The 17,680-nt window shown below is 44.5% G+C and overlaps 1 protein-coding gene across 12 annotated transcripts in view; it reads right to left on the bottom strand.

Annotated features, from left to right (window-relative positions):
• Window positions 1–17,680, bottom strand: part of KIF1B (kinesin family member 1B) — a 280,308-nt gene that overhangs the window by 8,717 nt on the left and 253,911 nt on the right. For all 12 annotated transcript variants that reach the window (XM_077458165.1, XM_077458166.1, XM_077458172.1 and 9 more), the window contains 10 exons: window positions 17,552–17,666; window positions 15,125–15,258; window positions 14,394–14,455; window positions 9,004–9,149; window positions 6,849–7,088; window positions 5,915–5,986; window positions 3,622–3,743; window positions 3,231–3,380; window positions 1,928–2,120; window positions 1,699–1,817 (listed from right to left, as the gene is read on the bottom strand). In XM_077458165.1, coding sequence (XP_077314291.1) covers window positions 1,699–1,817; window positions 1,928–2,120; window positions 3,231–3,380; window positions 3,622–3,743; window positions 5,915–5,986; window positions 6,849–7,088; window positions 9,004–9,149; window positions 14,394–14,455; window positions 15,125–15,258; window positions 17,552–17,666 — 1,353 coding nt within the window. The remainder of the gene's footprint in view (window positions 1–1,698; window positions 1,818–1,927; window positions 2,121–3,230; window positions 3,381–3,621; window positions 3,744–5,914; window positions 5,987–6,848; window positions 7,089–9,003; window positions 9,150–14,393; window positions 14,456–15,124; window positions 15,259–17,551; window positions 17,667–17,680) is intronic.

Raw genomic sequence — 17,680 nt, 5'->3', positions numbered from 1 at the left:
TCTGGGGCTGAAGTGGTTAATGTGTAACCTCACCTATTCAGAAAAAATTAAAGGGTGAACACCTTACACTCTCCCCACCACCACTGTACTTACTTCTATGGGTGATGAGCTGTCAGTGCCCATTTTAGCAATCCAGGGATTGCAAATTCCTGCTCTTCTTTCTGCAGGTCTTCCAGGACAGATCAGAGTGCTTCTGATTGGTCAGCACCGGCACAGAAAATTCATCTGATCCACCCTGAAAGCCCGCAGAAAGAAAGGGGAGAAGAATGGGGAATTCATATTACTGGATTGCTACAATGGCTGCCTGGACAGTAACAGCTCATCACCCATGAATAAAGTACAAAGGGAACCAGGGGAAAGGGGGAGCATAGGGCAGTGATGGCGAACCTTGGCACCCCAGATGTTTTGGAACTACATTTCCCATGATGCTCATGCACTCTGCAGTGTAGTGGAGCATCATGGGAAACGTAGTTCCAAAACATCTGGGGTGCCAAGGTTCGCCATCACTGGCATAGGGTGTCCGTTCACCTTTTTATTTTTTCTGGAAAGGTGAGCGAACCCTTCATAAAAACAAAAAAAATACGGTAATTATCTTAAATTCTTAAAGCACACTAATGTGATTTACAAATGTACATTGCACTACTCTTGCTATAAATGAAATTTGTGTCAAGTGAAGCGTATATACAGCCCAAACTTTTTCAAGCTTTGGATAGAATAGAGCATGGCTAAAACACCTTTTTCCTTTTTTTTGCAGTATGTATCCTGTTTTTGAGATTTCTGTTCACTTCCTGTCCATGTGACACCACAGGATGAGAGTTGAAATCACTTCCAGTGACAACTGTAAAATTTTAGATTTCGCATAACTTGGTGCCAGTGACCGTGGCCACCAGAAAAAACAGAAAAGATGAATTTCCCCAGCGAGCATACAGACAATAAAAAAAAACAAAAAAAAAACAGATTTTAACCATTCTCCACCCCGTCAAAACTTAAAAAAAACTTTTGACTTTAGATACAAATTAAAGGGGTTGTAAAGTCTAAGTTTTTCACCTTAATGCAATCTATGCATTAAGGGGAAAAAACTTTTTTGGCCTCAGCGCCCTATTCCCCCTCCCGCCCCCTTTTCTTCCCGGAGCCCATTCATTTCAGCGCCGTGCACAAGCCGCTGGCTCTGATGTCATTGGATAGATTGATAGCAGCGGGAGCCGGTGGCTGTCAATCAAATCCAGTGGCAGAGGATTGAGAGGGTGGGACCGTGTCCCTCTGTCTGTGTCAATGGACGCAGCAGCAGGACATGGGAGCGCGCCCGCACGTACCCAATGAAGGAGATGAGCCAGGAGCGCCGGCGGCACGTGCCGGAAGAGGAGGATCGGGGCTGCTCTGTGCCAAAACCCTTACACAGAGCAGGCAAGTACAACATGTTTGTTATTTTTATGGAAAAAAACCCGAACCTTTACAATCACTTTAATTAGGCACAGGGTTTACAATAACTCCATGATTTGATATTTTAAATTGTCAGGAAAAAACGTCAAAATGCAAATGGTCCGGCTAACTAAAGAACATGTGTTGAAATAGTGAAAGGCAAAAGCTGCTCATGACTTCCTTAACACCAATTAAGCATCACCCTGTCTCATACTGTTGTACTGTCTCATACTGTTGTATCGCTGCCGAAATATTAATCAGTATTTGATCTGGACTCACCGTATTGTACCAGCGAGCAGAGGGTTGAAGGCATAAAGCCAGTCATTCATATCTTTATCATTGATAGCTTGCAGAAGGATTCCACGGTGCTTAGTGACCACAGCAAATATGTTCGGACTCTGTTACATAAGACAAAATATATACAAATCAACATAGGTGAATATACATTTATTGAAGACAGGTAAAAACACACAGACCATGAGATGACCATACTAACATCGAAACAGACCTTAACCATAGCTTGCTGGTCCTCACTGTACTCAACCTGGGCAGTGGACAGGTTAATAAGGCCTCTCTCCACAGGATCCTTATCGCTGTTGTAGATGAAGACGTATGGGCGGCGCACGACTACGTATTGCTTGGCCCAGGAATGGGAATGAGGCTCCTTGAAGTTCAGATAACCCTTTTTGGAGACCACCGAGCTGTGGAGGAAAAAGGGGTGCATTGAAATATTTCTGCTTTGTGATCTATATACGAGGGGTCTTCAAAAAGTTTCCACACTTTTATATATATATATAACTTGGTTAAAAAAAAAAAGAAGGACGGAAACTTTTTGAGGGTCTTATCCATTATATATATATATATATATATATATATATATATATACACACATACATACACACACACACACACACACAAACACACACAAACACAAACACAGATAATTATCTATATATATTTTATATAATTACATATATATATATATCTCTCTATATATATATATATATATATATATATATATATATATATATATATATCTCCATCACTATCACACACTGCTCGAAAAAAATTAAAGGAACACTTTTTGCGTTTGTTCACTTTGTGCTTGCAGATTCTATTAGGTTTAATTGGCTCCTGTCCAAGGCCTGATTCACACCTATGCATTTTTAGTGCTTTTTGCATTTTGCAGATTTGCACTACCGTCCATTTACCATGGTTTCCTATGGAACACATTCTGTAGTGCAAATCTGCAAAAAGCACTGAAAATGCATAGGTGTGAATCAGGCCTAAAGAGGCCTTATGTGTGTGTTTGTGTATGCATGCATGATAGGGGTCTAAAGCCGGCCATAGGCAGTTTGGATGTCAGCCGATTCAGCAGGAATTGGCCAAGATGCGTTCCATGTATGGGGCAGGCTGAACGTACCCAAGTTGATTGAGTGATCAACTTGGGTACAACTAGCCTGTCAGATTTTACATGCGATTATTGCTAGTGGCTGCTATAGCCGCTAGCAATAATCGCTGCTATCTCTTCCCCGCCAGGAGAGCACAATAGCTTTGCAGGAGGGATTCCCCCATCAACACTGACTGTGTTCGTTACTGCAACCTGTGGTCCATCTATGGCCAGCTTTAGATTGTAAGCTTTTTGATGGTAGACACTAGTGTAAATGTACAATACATAAGTCACTGTGTAAATATCAGTGTTATATAAAAGCCTATAATATAAATGCCTTGGATACCCAAGACGTCCCACCTATGGAGGAACTATAAGGTGTGGAATTATCTAATGTTTCTGATCACAGAAGACCTCATACCCAGGTCTGAGCTCTTCAATGTCGGGCACAAGATTGAGAAATTCATTCTTCCCAGCACGCGCCAGGTATGACGTCTCCACTGTGGGCACCAACTGGAATTGTTCGAATTCTGTGCAGGGGCTGGAGGCACGGGAGTTGGCTTCTGGCGTTCTGAAATAAAAGGAGGCTTCAAATAAGATGACGGCAATAACATTAAGATGAGGCTTCACTTGTAAAAATGTATAAAGCAATCAGATTCTCCCTTTTATTAACCTGTACTTGAGCAAGAAAAATCAGGTCTCATGGAAATAAAGGCTCTGATTGGCTGTTGAGAGCAGCATGAACAGCTCATACTGCAGACACTATGATCAATAAAACCCAATGCACCAGTGAAGTAGCAAGTAATACTCACTTCTGGTCCACAGAGCTGCATCTGGATTCTGCCAAAGATGGGCAAGTGGAGGAGGGCGTCAGGGTGGCGCTGCTGAAGCTTGAGACAGATGGGTCACGTCCAATTGGGGAGATATCGGACAGCTGGAGAACCAAGAGTGCTCGATTTAGCTACACAATGTATCCATGCAAACTGTCTGCATACAGCACAATGCCAAATGTACCGGGTGTCAGCAACACACAAGGACGAAACCAACACGGAGCCATACAGCCATACATCAACTAGACATCAACTAGACATAGATAAAAGTCCTCATGTACAGTGTTATGTAGAGAAAGGCATTCTAAGTGCAGCATGTGAGCAATTTTATTAAAAGGCAACTGTTAAAAACACTTAGGCCGCGTACACACGGGCGGACTGTTCGCCCAACTTTGTCCGCTGAACAGTGTTTCAGCGGACAGTCCGCTCGTGTGTGGGCTTCAGCGGACAGTTTCAGCGGACAGTCTGACGAACAAAGTTTTTCGGAATTTCCGTAAGACAGTCCGCTGAAACTTGGTTTTGTCCGTCCAAACTTGGTTTCAGCGGACAGTCCGCTCGTGTGTAGGCAAGTTGGACGGACTAAGTATCGCGCATACTCAGAAAGGGTTTACACGGCCGAAGGTTGCATTGCAGTGTATAGGACGTCGTTTTTCTAGTCCTGTCGTACGTGCCGTTCACGTCATCGCGCACGCTTTCAGCGGACTGTTCGTTCATCGTGTGTGGTCAAGTCCGTTCATGCAAATTTTGAGCGGACTGTTTGTCGGATTGTTTGACGAACAAAGTTGGGCGAACAGTCCGCCCGTGTGTACGCGGCCTTACTGGATTACAGCGTAAACAGGCTCATCAATGTATGGAGTCCTCCTGAGATCTTCCCAGGTCTTCCTTGTCACAGTGCCGAGCAGCAGCTGCAGGAACCGAGGGTCTGAGCATGCTCGAAACTAGTCAACACCCCCTTGCTGACGTCACTTCTGCCCCGTGTTCTACTTTGGTTTCAGGAAGACATCCTGCTCCTCCATACCCTCGCTTCCTGCAGCTGCTGCTCCACACAGTGACGGGCTGGCGAATGGGACATTCACGGAGGCTGTCCTCAGCCCCCCTTTATATCAGTGCAATCAGTTTTCCTTCACATCACAGCCCTCCTTTACATTACATTGTAGTCCCCTTTACTGTGATGTAAAGGGGGACAGCTCTGTAAAGGGGGCACGGTAATGTATCGGGGACTGGTCTGTAAGAGGGCACTGTAATGTAAAGGAGGCGCTGTGATGTAAAGGGGACTGTACTGTAAAGGGACACTATAATGTAAAGGGGGGCTGTGATATAAAGGGGACTGCTCTGCAAAGGGGGCATTGTGATGTAAAGGGGACTGCTTTGTAAAGGGGGCACTGTAATGTAAAGGGGATGTGATACAAAGGGAATGCATTGTAAAGGGGGCACTCTGATATAAAGGGTTCTGTACTATAAAGTAAAGGGGGCTGTGCTATAAAGGGGACTGCTCTGTAAAGGGGCACTGTAATGATTACAATGCCCTTTACAGTGCAGTCCCCATTATCGTAAGTCCCCCCCTTTACATAGCAGTTCCCGAGATCAATTCCAGCCTCCTCCATCACAGTGCCCATGCAGTCTCCCCCCCCCCCCCCTCTTTCCTATCTTTGCCAGCTCTGCACATGACTCCTACCTTTGACAGGGCAGAGGCTGTGCCCAGTCCGTGTGTACTCTCCCGGCAGCCCCGCCAACCCAACAATGTCATCCTATCAGCAGGGCGGGAGGAGCTCTCCATTATGATCTGCAGATCCTCCTGCCCAGCTCATATAATGACATTGGCAGCTGGGTGGAGGAGCCGGTATAGGACACACACGGGCATGACCGCACAGCAGGTGGTAAACATCGACCGCGGTCTGTGAGGACCGTGACTGCCACTTGCCTCCCTCTGTGTGGCCCGGTCATCAACATGCCGTGGACCAGGGGTTTGGGACCCCTGGTCTATAGGACAGGAAGTGAAGGGAAATCCTCCTAATGGCACACAGAAAACAAATTAACCTGACAGGGGTTGTTAATCCTTTCCTACTCTGTGCAAAATGAAAAAAACGTTTTGACTTTACTTATACTTGAAGTCCTATTCATTTCTACTGTGATACAGAAAATAAGCTGCAGTGGACATAACCATTTTATTGTGCTCCAGTGTAAATAAATGTATAAAAGAGAGTTCTGTATTCAGCACAATGTGTCTCATGAAGTATTCACCAAACAGAAGGTAGAAGGTCAGTGTTCCACTTACCTTACAATCACTGATGCTGTTGCACACTGATGTCAGCTCCCGGTTAAATGTATGAGTGAGTAATCGGAGACACTGCAGAACAGGAAGGGACACCGGTATTACAATGACAATACTCAGCAAATCTCTCTGTAAAAGTTTTCATTTTTAAAGACCAACTCCTGCCTAAAGGACAGATAAGGAGCCCATAAAGAGCCTCTTTCCTAGAAGAGAAGTAAAATCTAAATGGGGGTGGAAAAGGTGGGGGTTGGTAGTTTTTGGTTTCCTTTATGTCCTCCCATCTATTAGTGAAGCCTATACCCAACAGGTCTGCCTTCCTTATGCACGGTTATGCCCCATACACATGGTCGAACATTCCGGCCACAAAATCCGTCTGACTTTTTCCGACAGATTTTGGCCGAAATTTGTGTTGCATACACACGGTCGCACAAAGTTGTTGGAAAATCCTATCGTTCTGAACGAGGTGACGATAAACACGTATGTCGGGACTATGAACGGGCCAGTAGCCAATAGCTTTCATCTCTTCGTTTATTCCGAGCACGTGTGGCACTTTGTCCGCCGGAATTGTCTACACACGATCGGATCGGATTTTGTTGTCGGAAAATTTTAGATCCTGCTCTCAAACTTTGTGCGTCGGAGAATCCAACGGAAAAAGTCAGATGGAGCCCACACACGGTCGGATTTTCCGACAACATCATCTGATTGCACATTTTCCATCGGAAAATCCAACCGTGTGTACAGGGCATTAGGAAATATAATCTGCTTGCCCAACAGTATGCATGACACAGGAAAAAAAAAAAAAAAAAAGGAGGAGACTCCATTATAGGAAGTGGAAAGCAAAGTGCTGCAGCAGAATTTATCTCCTAACCACCAGGAGGTTCAAGAAGAGATTCCATAAATGTATACTACAAATAATAAAAAACTCCTAACAATTCACCTTGCTGGCCAGCTCCTTCTCGCGATCCACCAGGCTTTCAACATCGGTGGAGTCGTATCCACTGCTCTCGCTGGGGGTGATGGCACTTTCGAAGGTGGTGGTGGAGATCTGAGAGGAGATGCTGGTGGAGGTGCTGAGGGTCCCGCTACTGAGGCTTGGCGAGATGGACTCACTCAGGGATTTGGGGATGCTGTCTCCAAGCTTCTCTCTGAGCAGCAGAAGGTGCCGAGTTTTCTCCACCTTAAGAGGAAGCACAGGAATATATTATACCAACAGCAAAGAGACAACCCCCCCCCCCCCCCCACAGGCAATAGACCTGTACCGCTCCAGCTATGAAAGATATGTAACGGACAGGGCTAGTTTGATCCCGTAGCTCTTTTACCAGCCTGAAAACTTACAAGTTGACAACTTTATAAAGTAATGTGCTAAACCTCTATAAATTAAGAAGTGTTTGTAACATGGACAAACCAAAACTTTATTCTTAAGAAAAAATAAAACATACATGATGGACAAGCTCCTCAATAGAGGAAAGAGTTTAAAACCAAGTTCCATCTACAATAACCAGTTGCAAACTCTGGGCCTACTAGACACGCCCCAAAAAAATTGAATCATTGTACACGGGGCGTGTCTAGTATGTCGTCCGTCCAGTCTTTCTGCCAGAATCCCCCCTGTTCCAGTACACGACAATTCAGCTCTGATGAATCACAGCTGCACTGCTGAGTACACAGAGAAGGTCCGGGCAGCAGGAGCTGTCAAAAAAAAAAAAAAAAGGAGTCTGATAAATTTTTTTTCAACATTGCTCAGCTATGAATACAGAAAGCTACAATGAAACATTGTTTCACTTTGTAACAGTTTTTTTTCATCTACGGATCAAAGGGATGAACTTTGATCTGCAGATGAAGTCAGTTAATGCAACCTGACAAGTAAAAAAAAAAAGTTTATTTTTTATTAAATGTTCCTCTGTTGAACCCCTTATTAAAGCGGAGTTCCACCCATAAATGGAACTTCTGCTGATCGGATTCCTCCCCCCCTTCGGTGCCGCATTTGTCAAATCCAAGTATCTGCTCCCACTTCTGTAATGCCTGGCCCCTCCTCCTTTCCCCCCCGCTGCCTTCTTGGTGACACACAGGTCCCAGAAGACAGCAGGGACCATTCAGAAAGCGCAGCGCCACTCGCGCAGAAGGCTTCACTTCCTGTTTCCCTTATTAATGATGCCGGTGCCTGCACCCGGGGGCCGAGGGACGGGTCAGCTTCCGATGCAGACATTGCGGGCTCCCAGGACAGGTGTCCTTATATTAAAAGTCAGCAACTGCAGTAATTCAAGCTGCTTAGGTTAATTATTATTTTTTTACCCAGGCAGAACTCTGCTTTAACCTTTAGTTTACTTTAATCAGCCCTAATTAACTTCTTATTCTTTCTTCTCCATTTAATTATAATTTTCCTTGTAAGTTTTTTTTTATTTCATTAACTAATATTTAATTAGTATTAGTATTAGTAATAGTAATATTTTGTTTGCTTTGTTCATGTTGTTTGTTTGTTAATATTTTTGCACCTTTTACATATATAATGGACGTATCACACTAAAAAAAAGTGCAAAAAAAAAAAACCTTACTTTAATTTATTTGTAAATAACTTTGCAATGCTTTGTACCAAAATCATAAGTTTAGTGTTGTTTTAAACAGAACAAATTACAGAATAAAATGCACACTTTTTATTATTATTATTATAATACACGATTTATAAAGCGCCAACAGTTTACGCAGTCCTTTACAATGTATGGGGGGGACAACACAATTACAGTACAATACAAAAGGTACAGGAGGGCCCTGCTTGTAGAGCTTATATTCTAAAGGGAGGGGGTGGTGGTACAAAAGGTAATAGCTGCAGAGAATGATTTGATGGGGGTGGCTCGGGGACAGTTAGGTGGGCGTGGGATAGGCATCCCTAAATATTTATTTATTTATTATTTTATATTATTTTTTAATTTAATAAAATTATTAATTTTATTTATTTTATTTTATAATTTTTATGCGCAGTAACATTATTTTTAAACTAACACTGCTCAAAAAACCCCAGAAAAGGCGCCTTTTGTTTAGTTGGTAATCTTTTTTGGACCATTTCATGGAATAACATGACTAAACTTCAACTGTCCTACCTCGTGGAGTTGCTCCATTTTCTCCAGCTCCCACTGGTGTTCCAGGATCAAACTGTCACCTCGAGGTCTCCACCCAGCCAGGTTCTCCTCTCCACGGACATAAGCCACTGAAGTGTCCAAAATTTTCCTTCTCCGTCGCTGCATTCCTAAAAGGAAGAACATTAAATCAAAATAAAAGTCCAGGCTAAATTTTATAACACTACGTAGCAGCCCACAGCCAAAGGCCATACATTGAAGAAGTTCAACTCTAGCCAAGGTTTATAGCAATGAGAGCACACTGCTCACTCCCACCCAAAGCCATGCCCCAAACATGTTTCACCCACAGCGGGGCTTAATCATGACCATTGGGCCAGCAAATACAAGATGGTATATAGCCGTAGAAGAATAGAGTTCAAAGGTAATACAGCACTTATTTCTTTGCAATGCTGTATCTTCTACCATGGCGTTCATATCAAATGAAGGAACTATAGTAAAACCGTAACCCCAATCTTCCTGCACCAAAATGCCTTACAGAGCAATTCAGTTGGAGAAATAAACTAGGTTGACATAAGATGACAGACCCTAGAATCTATATAGCGGGGGTTTATTCATTCATCTATTTCAGCTCCGGGAAGATTTACCCCCATCATGACCAGGCCATTTATTTGCGATACCGCATTGTTATTTTTAAACTGACAATTGCGCGGTCATGCGACACTGTACCCAAATAAAATGCATATCTTTTTTTCCCACAAATAGAGCTATCTTTTGGTGGCATTTGATCACCTTAACAACATTTTTTACTTTCTGCTATAAAACATATATATATAAATTCTTCATCAATTTAGGCCAATATGTATTCTGCTACATGTTTTTGGTAAAAAATAAAAATAAAAAAATGTCCCAATAAGCGTATATTGATTGGTTTGCACAAAAGTTATAGCATCTACAAACTATGGGATATATTTATGGCGTTTATTTTTATTAGCAACTTATAGCAGGACTGCGATATTGCGATGGACAAATCAGACGCTAACTGACACTTTTGAGTTTTGGGGACCAGTGGCACTAATATAGTGATCAGTGCTAAACATATGCTCTGTCACTGTACTAATAACACTGGCAGGAAAGGGGTTAACATCAGGGTCGATCAAAGAGCTGTGTGCCTAGTCAGTGTTTTTGTACAGCGTGGGAGGTGCTTTTACTAAGGGCATGCCATGGATCCCAGTCCCTGCTTTGCAGGAATACAGCATTCATGCCTTCTTTAATGACAGAACGGCAATCTGCCTTGTTTAAATAGGCAGACTGCGGTTCTACCTCTGTACTGAATGATTGGCTGGTGCTGGCAGAACATTGAGACCACGGTACCCGCTGATCAGCTCCTCTGTGCGTGATCACAGTGGGAGCGAGCCACCGGCAGCACGCATTCGCGCCCGCTACTCGGAAATGCCAGATCATGTATATATATGTGAACAGCTGCCGCTCTGTAGCAGTAAAACTGCTATAGGGCGGTTAGCAAGTGGTTAATACAGCTTTTGGGTGAAGGCATCTTGCTGCTATGGTTTAGATAGGCTTCTTCAATTTTATACTGACACCGAGGCAGGGGCAGATTCGGGGGGGGGGGGACAGGGCAATTACCCCCCCCAGCCCCCGAGAAATTAGTTGCAGGTAAGTGGGCAGGCGAGAGAGCGGGCGGGCCGGGCAGCCGAGCGGGTGAGAGAGTGGGTTGCTCCGCGGGTGGGCCAGGCAGCTGAGAGGCTTGACAGACTAGAGAGTGGGCAAGTGACCATCCGCAACGTGTGGCAAGTGACAATCAGCATCTGCTGGTAGGTGACAGTGGCAAGTGACACTCCGGGCTCCCAATGATTCTGCATTATGGTGAGTTGAACCATTTTATATAACAATGTAATAATAGAAAAAATGCGCTTAAGTCATCCTGATACCATATCAACCATGGTGCCAGGATGATTGAAGCACAAACACCAACCATTTCCCCGATAAAATGCTAGCCAAAAAACGTATTTTCTGGCAGTGCAGGTTCATACTAGTCTCTGGATCCACCCCTACACCAAGGTAGAAGATACAGAATTGCACAGAAAAAAACAATGCATTACTTTGAACTCAATAGGAAGAATAAGACACACCACAATGTGAACTTCACCCTACATGACGGAGATGAAGAACCCAGGCATAGATGTAAAAAGAGTGTTTTTTCATTGAATGGGAAACAGGGAGATTTACTTTCACTTCACATTCACCTGTCACTGGCATAGGGAATGTGGAGTAGCCCGTTTGTACCCTCACTGTTGACATTTTTTTCATAGTTCTCAACTTGGAAACACCCAGTTAGAGTGACGTGTCCTTGCCTAATTGTGTGAAAGCTGGAGAGGATGAAGGTTTTGTGTGCCTGTTAGGTAAAGTACTCCTTTCTTCCTGTTCTGGTGACCCCCTGTAATATCATTATGCACAGGGTGACACTGCCAATAGGAAGTGAGGATAGTTATACTAAAGTCAATCTATTGATCCAATTCAGTACAACCAGAATGCTGTTTTTTTTTCCGTGTGATTATTGCCGCCAGCAGCAATCATCGTTTATGACGGCAGGGAAACCTCCTGTTGTCAGAATACAATAGCGCAGCATGAGGGATTCCCCCATCAACACTGAATGTGTTGATGCAGGAATCAAGTGATTTTCCTTAATGAAAACAGTGGTTGAAGGAGAGAAAATTACTTAAAGGGGTTGTAAAGGTAATAATTTTTATTATAATTTTTTTTTTTTTTTTAAATAACAAACATGTTATACTTACCTCTACTGTGCAGCTCATTTTGCACAGAGTGTCCCCGAACCTGGCTGTCTCGGCTCCCCCCCCCCCCCCCCGCAAGGACTTCTCACCTTCATGCGAGCTCACTCGCATGGTGAGGAGTGCTTGCGGGCACGCTCCCGTGATGCAGCCGGAGGCTCACGGTATCACTCGCCCCTGCCCCACGGCACGCCGCTTCATTGGATGTGATTGACAGCAGTGCGAGCCAATGGCTGCGCTGCTTTCAATCCATCCACTGTAACCAATCAACGGCCAGGCTGAGCGGCGAAGAGGATGTCGGGGGCGAGCGCGGGACTTTCGAGGGGTTAGGTAAGTAAAACGGGGGGGGGGGGGGGGTGGGTCGGATGTTTTTTCACCTTAATGCATAGAATGCATTAAGGTGAAAAAACTTTTACCTTTACAACCCCTTTAATGTAGGGCCAGCCTTACTCTTTGCATAGTCCACCAGTGAAATTAAACATTCTGTACTTTTCCTTTTTATTTTTTATTTTTTTTTATTTAATTAGCAGAGAATATATTTCACATACAAAATGCCAAATAAAATGTAACACAGGCATTAAAAAACAGTATACATTTCACAGTAACTAGCCAGAAAGGCCAGCACCACCAATCACAGAAAACTCCTACCAGAGTCCCATATCCAAGACCTGTTAACCAAAAAGTCTGCTATTTAGATTTTTTTTTTTTTGGAATTATGAACAAAACAAGCCTGAATACCCCAGCAATTTCAACAAAAGGGATACAGTCGAAATTCCCCCTCCCCTCCCACAAAGACCCCCAAACCCTTGAAGAACTGACCACACACCCTTGTGTAACTATATACATAAAAACCATGGCCAATTGCAGATGGAGTATGCTGCTCCAGTACCCCATCATTTATATCAGTGTGCAGTACTTTTAACCCTTAACTTCAATTAGGGCCTATCAAAAAACACAGTTATCATGCAGCTTCTCCTCACCCCTTTACTGCTCAGTGATCCACTTCCCCCTCCAGCGTATCTTTCGAGTCCACCCACCAAAACCACACCTTCCTAAACTTTGAGGGTTCTTCATACGATATAGAAGGTCAGCATTCACTACCTTCACCCACATCACTAACGTCAGATTTTCCGTATAAATCCACCTTTTTGCTATGAGCTTCCTTACCCCAAAATAGAAAATCCTAAGAAATGATTTGGCATACACAATTTGTCAGCTATAAATTCAGTCACCTTAGACCAGTGATGGAGAACCTTGGCACCCAAGATGTTTTGGAACTACATTTCCCATGATGCTCGTGCACTCTGCAGTGTAGCTGAGCATCATGGGAAATGTAGTTCCAAAACATCTGGGGTGCCAAGGTTCGCCATCACTGCCTTAGACCATAGAGGCCTTATCTTGGTACACTCCCACACCACGTGAAGAAAAGGCCCTTCCTCCCCCAGGCATTTGTGACAAGTTGTAGAATCTCTCTTACGCATGATAGGTAGTAAGGATAAGCTCAGGCGTTTTCACAACGCCACTTGCCCGCACCTGCCAGGAAGCGGACACTCCACAGCACTAATCACAGGCAGTGAGACATTTCCAGATCCATGGCTGCACAGATCGGGAAATGTCACACTACCTCTGATTAGCGCTGCAGAGTGTCAGCTTCCTGGCGGGCACGTGGAGTTGCGAACACGCCTGAGCTTATCCTTACTACCTATCAACCCAGGATATCCAGGCCCCAGAGCCAAATAACACCTGGAAATTCTCTTGGCTGGATCAGTCAAAGAGGTATTTTGGACCAAATCTCTCCGCCACCAAACTGCGCTACTGCCATATGATGCATTTAAGCATATCTGAAGTGTCAGGTCCTGGGTATCCCAAACTGGTCCCTTAGTTGCTTACCTTCCTGATATATATGATGTAGGTATTTTATCCCAAATTGGGCCCACTCTGTATTTATCCTTAAAGTGGAGTTCTGCCTAATTTTTTTTTTCTAAAGTAAGCAGCTACAAATACTGCAGCTGCAACTTTTAAAATATGGGCACTTACCTGTCCAGGGTGCCCACGATGTCGGCACCCGAAGCTGACCTGTCCCTCGGTTCTCGGGTGGAGGCGCCATCTTCGGTAAGGGAATCAGGAAGTGAAGCCTTGCGGCTTCACTTCCTGGTTCCCTACTGCACATGCGCGTCTTGCACTGCGCGATCCCACTGGTCCCGGCTGTCTTCTGGGACCTGTGTGTCTACCAGAAGACAGCGGGGGGACAGGCGACGGACAGAGGGGGCACCGGAAGTGGTGTAGATACCCGCGGGTGGCTCGGCTATCTATGCCCAGAAGTGAGAGAAAAAGACCTGTATTAGACAGGTATCTGCTCCCCCCCGAAAGGTGTCAAATGCGACACCGGAGGGGGGGGGATGGAGGATCCTGAAAAGCGTAAGTTCAATTTTTGGGTGGAACTCTGCTTTAAGTAAATACAGCTCCTAATTCAATAGATTGTGAAGGGTGGCATCTTCCACTCTCAAATAAAAGTAAACAGAAGTGATGGCTAGCACTCAAAGAAGCATATGAGATATACGAACACAAAGATATGTATACAAAGTAGTAGGTAAACATTTTTGTTCTTACCAGGACTTCCTGTGTCAGCCATTTTGCACAAACTTAGTTCATAGATTCCAGTTACTCTGTTACTGTAATAAAAGCACATAAGAGAGTATGTTCACCACAAATACCAATAAGTACAATCGATAACATTACAGCTGGGGTGTGAGAGATTGTTGTCAGGGCCTATGATAAGACAAGTAGAGCCAGCCCCCCTGTACTGGACCCGGGCCCCATCAGTTCAAAAGGGGGCCCTGGGCACCTGCTGAACAGGAGAGCTAGCTGTAATGCCTTTCTGCAGTCACCGATCCTCCTCTGCCTCCCCCTGCAGCTCTTCTGGCTTCTTCTCCGCTCACTCCCTCCAGCTGTGCTGCAAAGGATCAGTTCTAGCATCTGCGCCCCCATCCCCCCTGCTTTTTGTGACCCGTTCTTTTTCCCAGCAGCGTTTCCGGCTTGCCTCGTCTCCTGCCAGCAGCTGCTAGGAGCACACAAGGAGATGTTTAAGGATGGAGAGTAGTAGAGGGGGTCAATAAATATATCATATAATGATGATTTTATTGTATTTTATGCGAAAACATTTGATATTTTCTGGGGTGTGGGGAGAAAGCGGGGCCCTGTCGGGTAGGCAGTATGGGGTCCCGGGATTTCTAACAGCAGCCCTGATTTTCATACCCTATTTTAACAATTCTTGGATATATTCCCTTTCCTGTGAGTGATCAGAGAAAAAAAAAAAATTGAATAAACATACAAGTCCTCACCAGTCAGGAGTCTTTGAATATCCGCTGCCAAAGAGACTGCGCAGGGACCGAGGAGGGGAAATTTTGGCATCACGAGAATAAAAGACCATACACACATCTTTTGTAATCACTGCTGGCTGGATACAATGATCAAGCTGAAAGATAAGCGGAAAGATGACGCAATGGGGTAAACATCTTTCAATTTCTACATTTTAACACTAAAGGCACTTTCAAGGAAAGAGACAGTGGGGGTGAGAATGGGGTTGCACAAAGACACAAGAGGGGAGAGAAGGTAAGGCTTCATGCACACTACAGCTGTCAAACGCCAGCTACCTAGGTGTGTGACTTTTTTTCTGCCCCTAAATGCCCCCCTATGTTAGCCTATGCACACATAGACATTTGCAGGCATTTAGATGTAGAAATTTGAATGCACCAAAATTGCAATCAGTAAAGGAGCGTTAGCATATAAAAAATGCCCAATGTGTCTAAACGCATTTAATCTTGTTTAAAAATGCCTAATTGCTAAACATGCCTGTTTAGTGCTTGAGCGCCCATTCATTTCAATGGCTATGGAATAGAGTCATATTCTGGCCAATGAATTGAATGAACTTGCTTCACTATCACAAGCCCCTAAATCCTTGATTACTAGGACTCATTACCTGGATTCCCCTGTGAGTGAATGGTGGTTTGGATGGGTGAGTGTGCAGCTGCTTCCTGTCAGAAAGACAACATTGTCTTTTTTATTTTAACAAGTGTTGGTGAAGGGATTAGATTTGCCATTTTAATTGAACATTTCAATAAATTCAATAAAGCAATGTGTGTTTTACTCAATTGAAGTGTACCACTTAGTGACTATCTTGGGGAATTTATCTTTCCTTTGTGTTATGCCTAGTGTGCATGAGGCCTAATGAGGGGAAAAAAAGAAAGAAGGAAGGGGGAAGAAGGACAGAAGGAAGGGGGGAGAAGAAGAAGAAATGGAGGAATAGGGGAGAGAGGAACAAAGGGGAGGGAAAGAGGGAACAAAGGAAAGAAGGATGGAGGGAAGAGAAGGAATTAAGAAGGAAGGGGCGAGGGAGGGAGCAAGGAACGATGGGAGGAAGGAGAGAGGGAAGGAAGAAAAGAAGGAATAGGGGGGAGAGTAATGAAGCCAAGAGAAGGAGGGAGGGAAGGGTGAAAGAAGGGAATAAAGGAAAGAAGGGTGGGGGAAGAGAAGGAATTAGGAAGGAAGGGGTAAAGCAGGAACAATAGAGGCATGTAAGGAGAGAGGGAAGGAAGAAAAGAAGGAATAGGGGAGAGAGGAACAAAGGGAAGTGAAGGAGGAAAAGAGGGAATAAAGGAAAGAAGGATGGGGGAAGAGAAGGAATTAAGAAGGAAGAAAGGGGTGAGGGAGGGAGCAAGGAACGACTCGAGGAATAGGGGAGAGATGAATGGAAGTGGGAGGAAGAATAGGGGAGAGATGAATGGAAGTGGGAGGAAGAATAGGGGAGAGATGAATGGAAGTGGGAGGAAGAATAGGGGAGAGATGAATGGAAGTGGGAGGAAGAATAGGGGAGAGGGGAACGGAGGGGAGAGGGGAACGGAGGGGAGAGGGGAACGGAGGGGAGAGGGGAACGGAGGGGAGAGGGGAACGAAGCAGAAAGGAGGGAGGGAAGGGTGAAAAGAGGGAATAAAGGAGGGGGGAAGGGAAGAAAGGAAGGAGGGAATGGGCGAGGCAGGGAGGAAGGAATGATAGAAGGAAGAAAAGAAGGAATAAGGGAGAGAGGAAAGAAAGCGGGAGGAAGAACATAAAGCATAGGGGAGAGGGGAAGGAAGGGGAGAAAAAGAGGGAGGGGAGGGTGAAAAGAGGGTATAAAAGGAAAGAAGGGTGGGGGAAAGAGAAGGAATTCGGAAAGAAGGAAGGGGTGAGGCAGGAAAGATAGAGGGAAGTAAGGAGAGAGGGAAGGAAGAAAAGAAGGAATTGGGGAGAGAGGAACAAAGCGGAGAGAAGGAGGGAAAGAAGGGTGAAAAGAGGGAATAAAGGAAAGAAGGGTGGGAGAAGAGAAGGAATCAGGAAGGAAGGGGTAAGGCAGGAATGATAAAGGGAAGTAAGGAGAGAGGGAAGGAAGAAAAGAAGGAATAGGAGAGAGAGAGAGAGGAAGGGAAGTGGAGAGAGGAAAAGCAGGATAAGGAAAATAAGACAGTATAGGTTGTTAAAAGAGAGGACAGAAGGATGGATGATGGCGAAGTAGAAAAAGGAAAGATGGAATAATGGAGTGAAGGGATGAAAACACAGCAATGGATGGAGTGAGAACTACAATGATCACACTGGTGCAAAATTGAAACATGCTTCACAGAGATAAAGCCAAACAAGTGATATGTCACAGTGAGAGAAAGCACTCAAAAACAGCAGTAACAGAAGAACTAATAGACTAAGACAGGCTGGCAGAAGATAGATGGCAGACTACGTACCTCTAAGTAGGCTGAAAGTGTCATATAGATCTTCTCTCCATAGGGAGTGACTCTATTAAGGAGTAGGGAGTTGTGCAAGGAGCTGTCCCATACAGCCTCGAACCGATAAAAGGTCCTAGAGAATCAGGG

The sequence above is a fragment of the Lithobates pipiens genome, unplaced genomic scaffold (genome assembly GCF_037356315.1).
Source record: "Lithobates pipiens isolate NorthernLeopardFrog02 unplaced genomic scaffold, aLitPip1_a1.2 Scaffold_27, whole genome shotgun sequence".
NCBI classification, from domain to species: domain Eukaryota; kingdom Metazoa; phylum Chordata; class Amphibia; order Anura; family Ranidae; genus Lithobates; species Lithobates pipiens.
The sequence above is the reverse complement of the archived record's forward strand: the minus strand, read 5'-3'. Positions and strand labels throughout refer to the sequence as shown.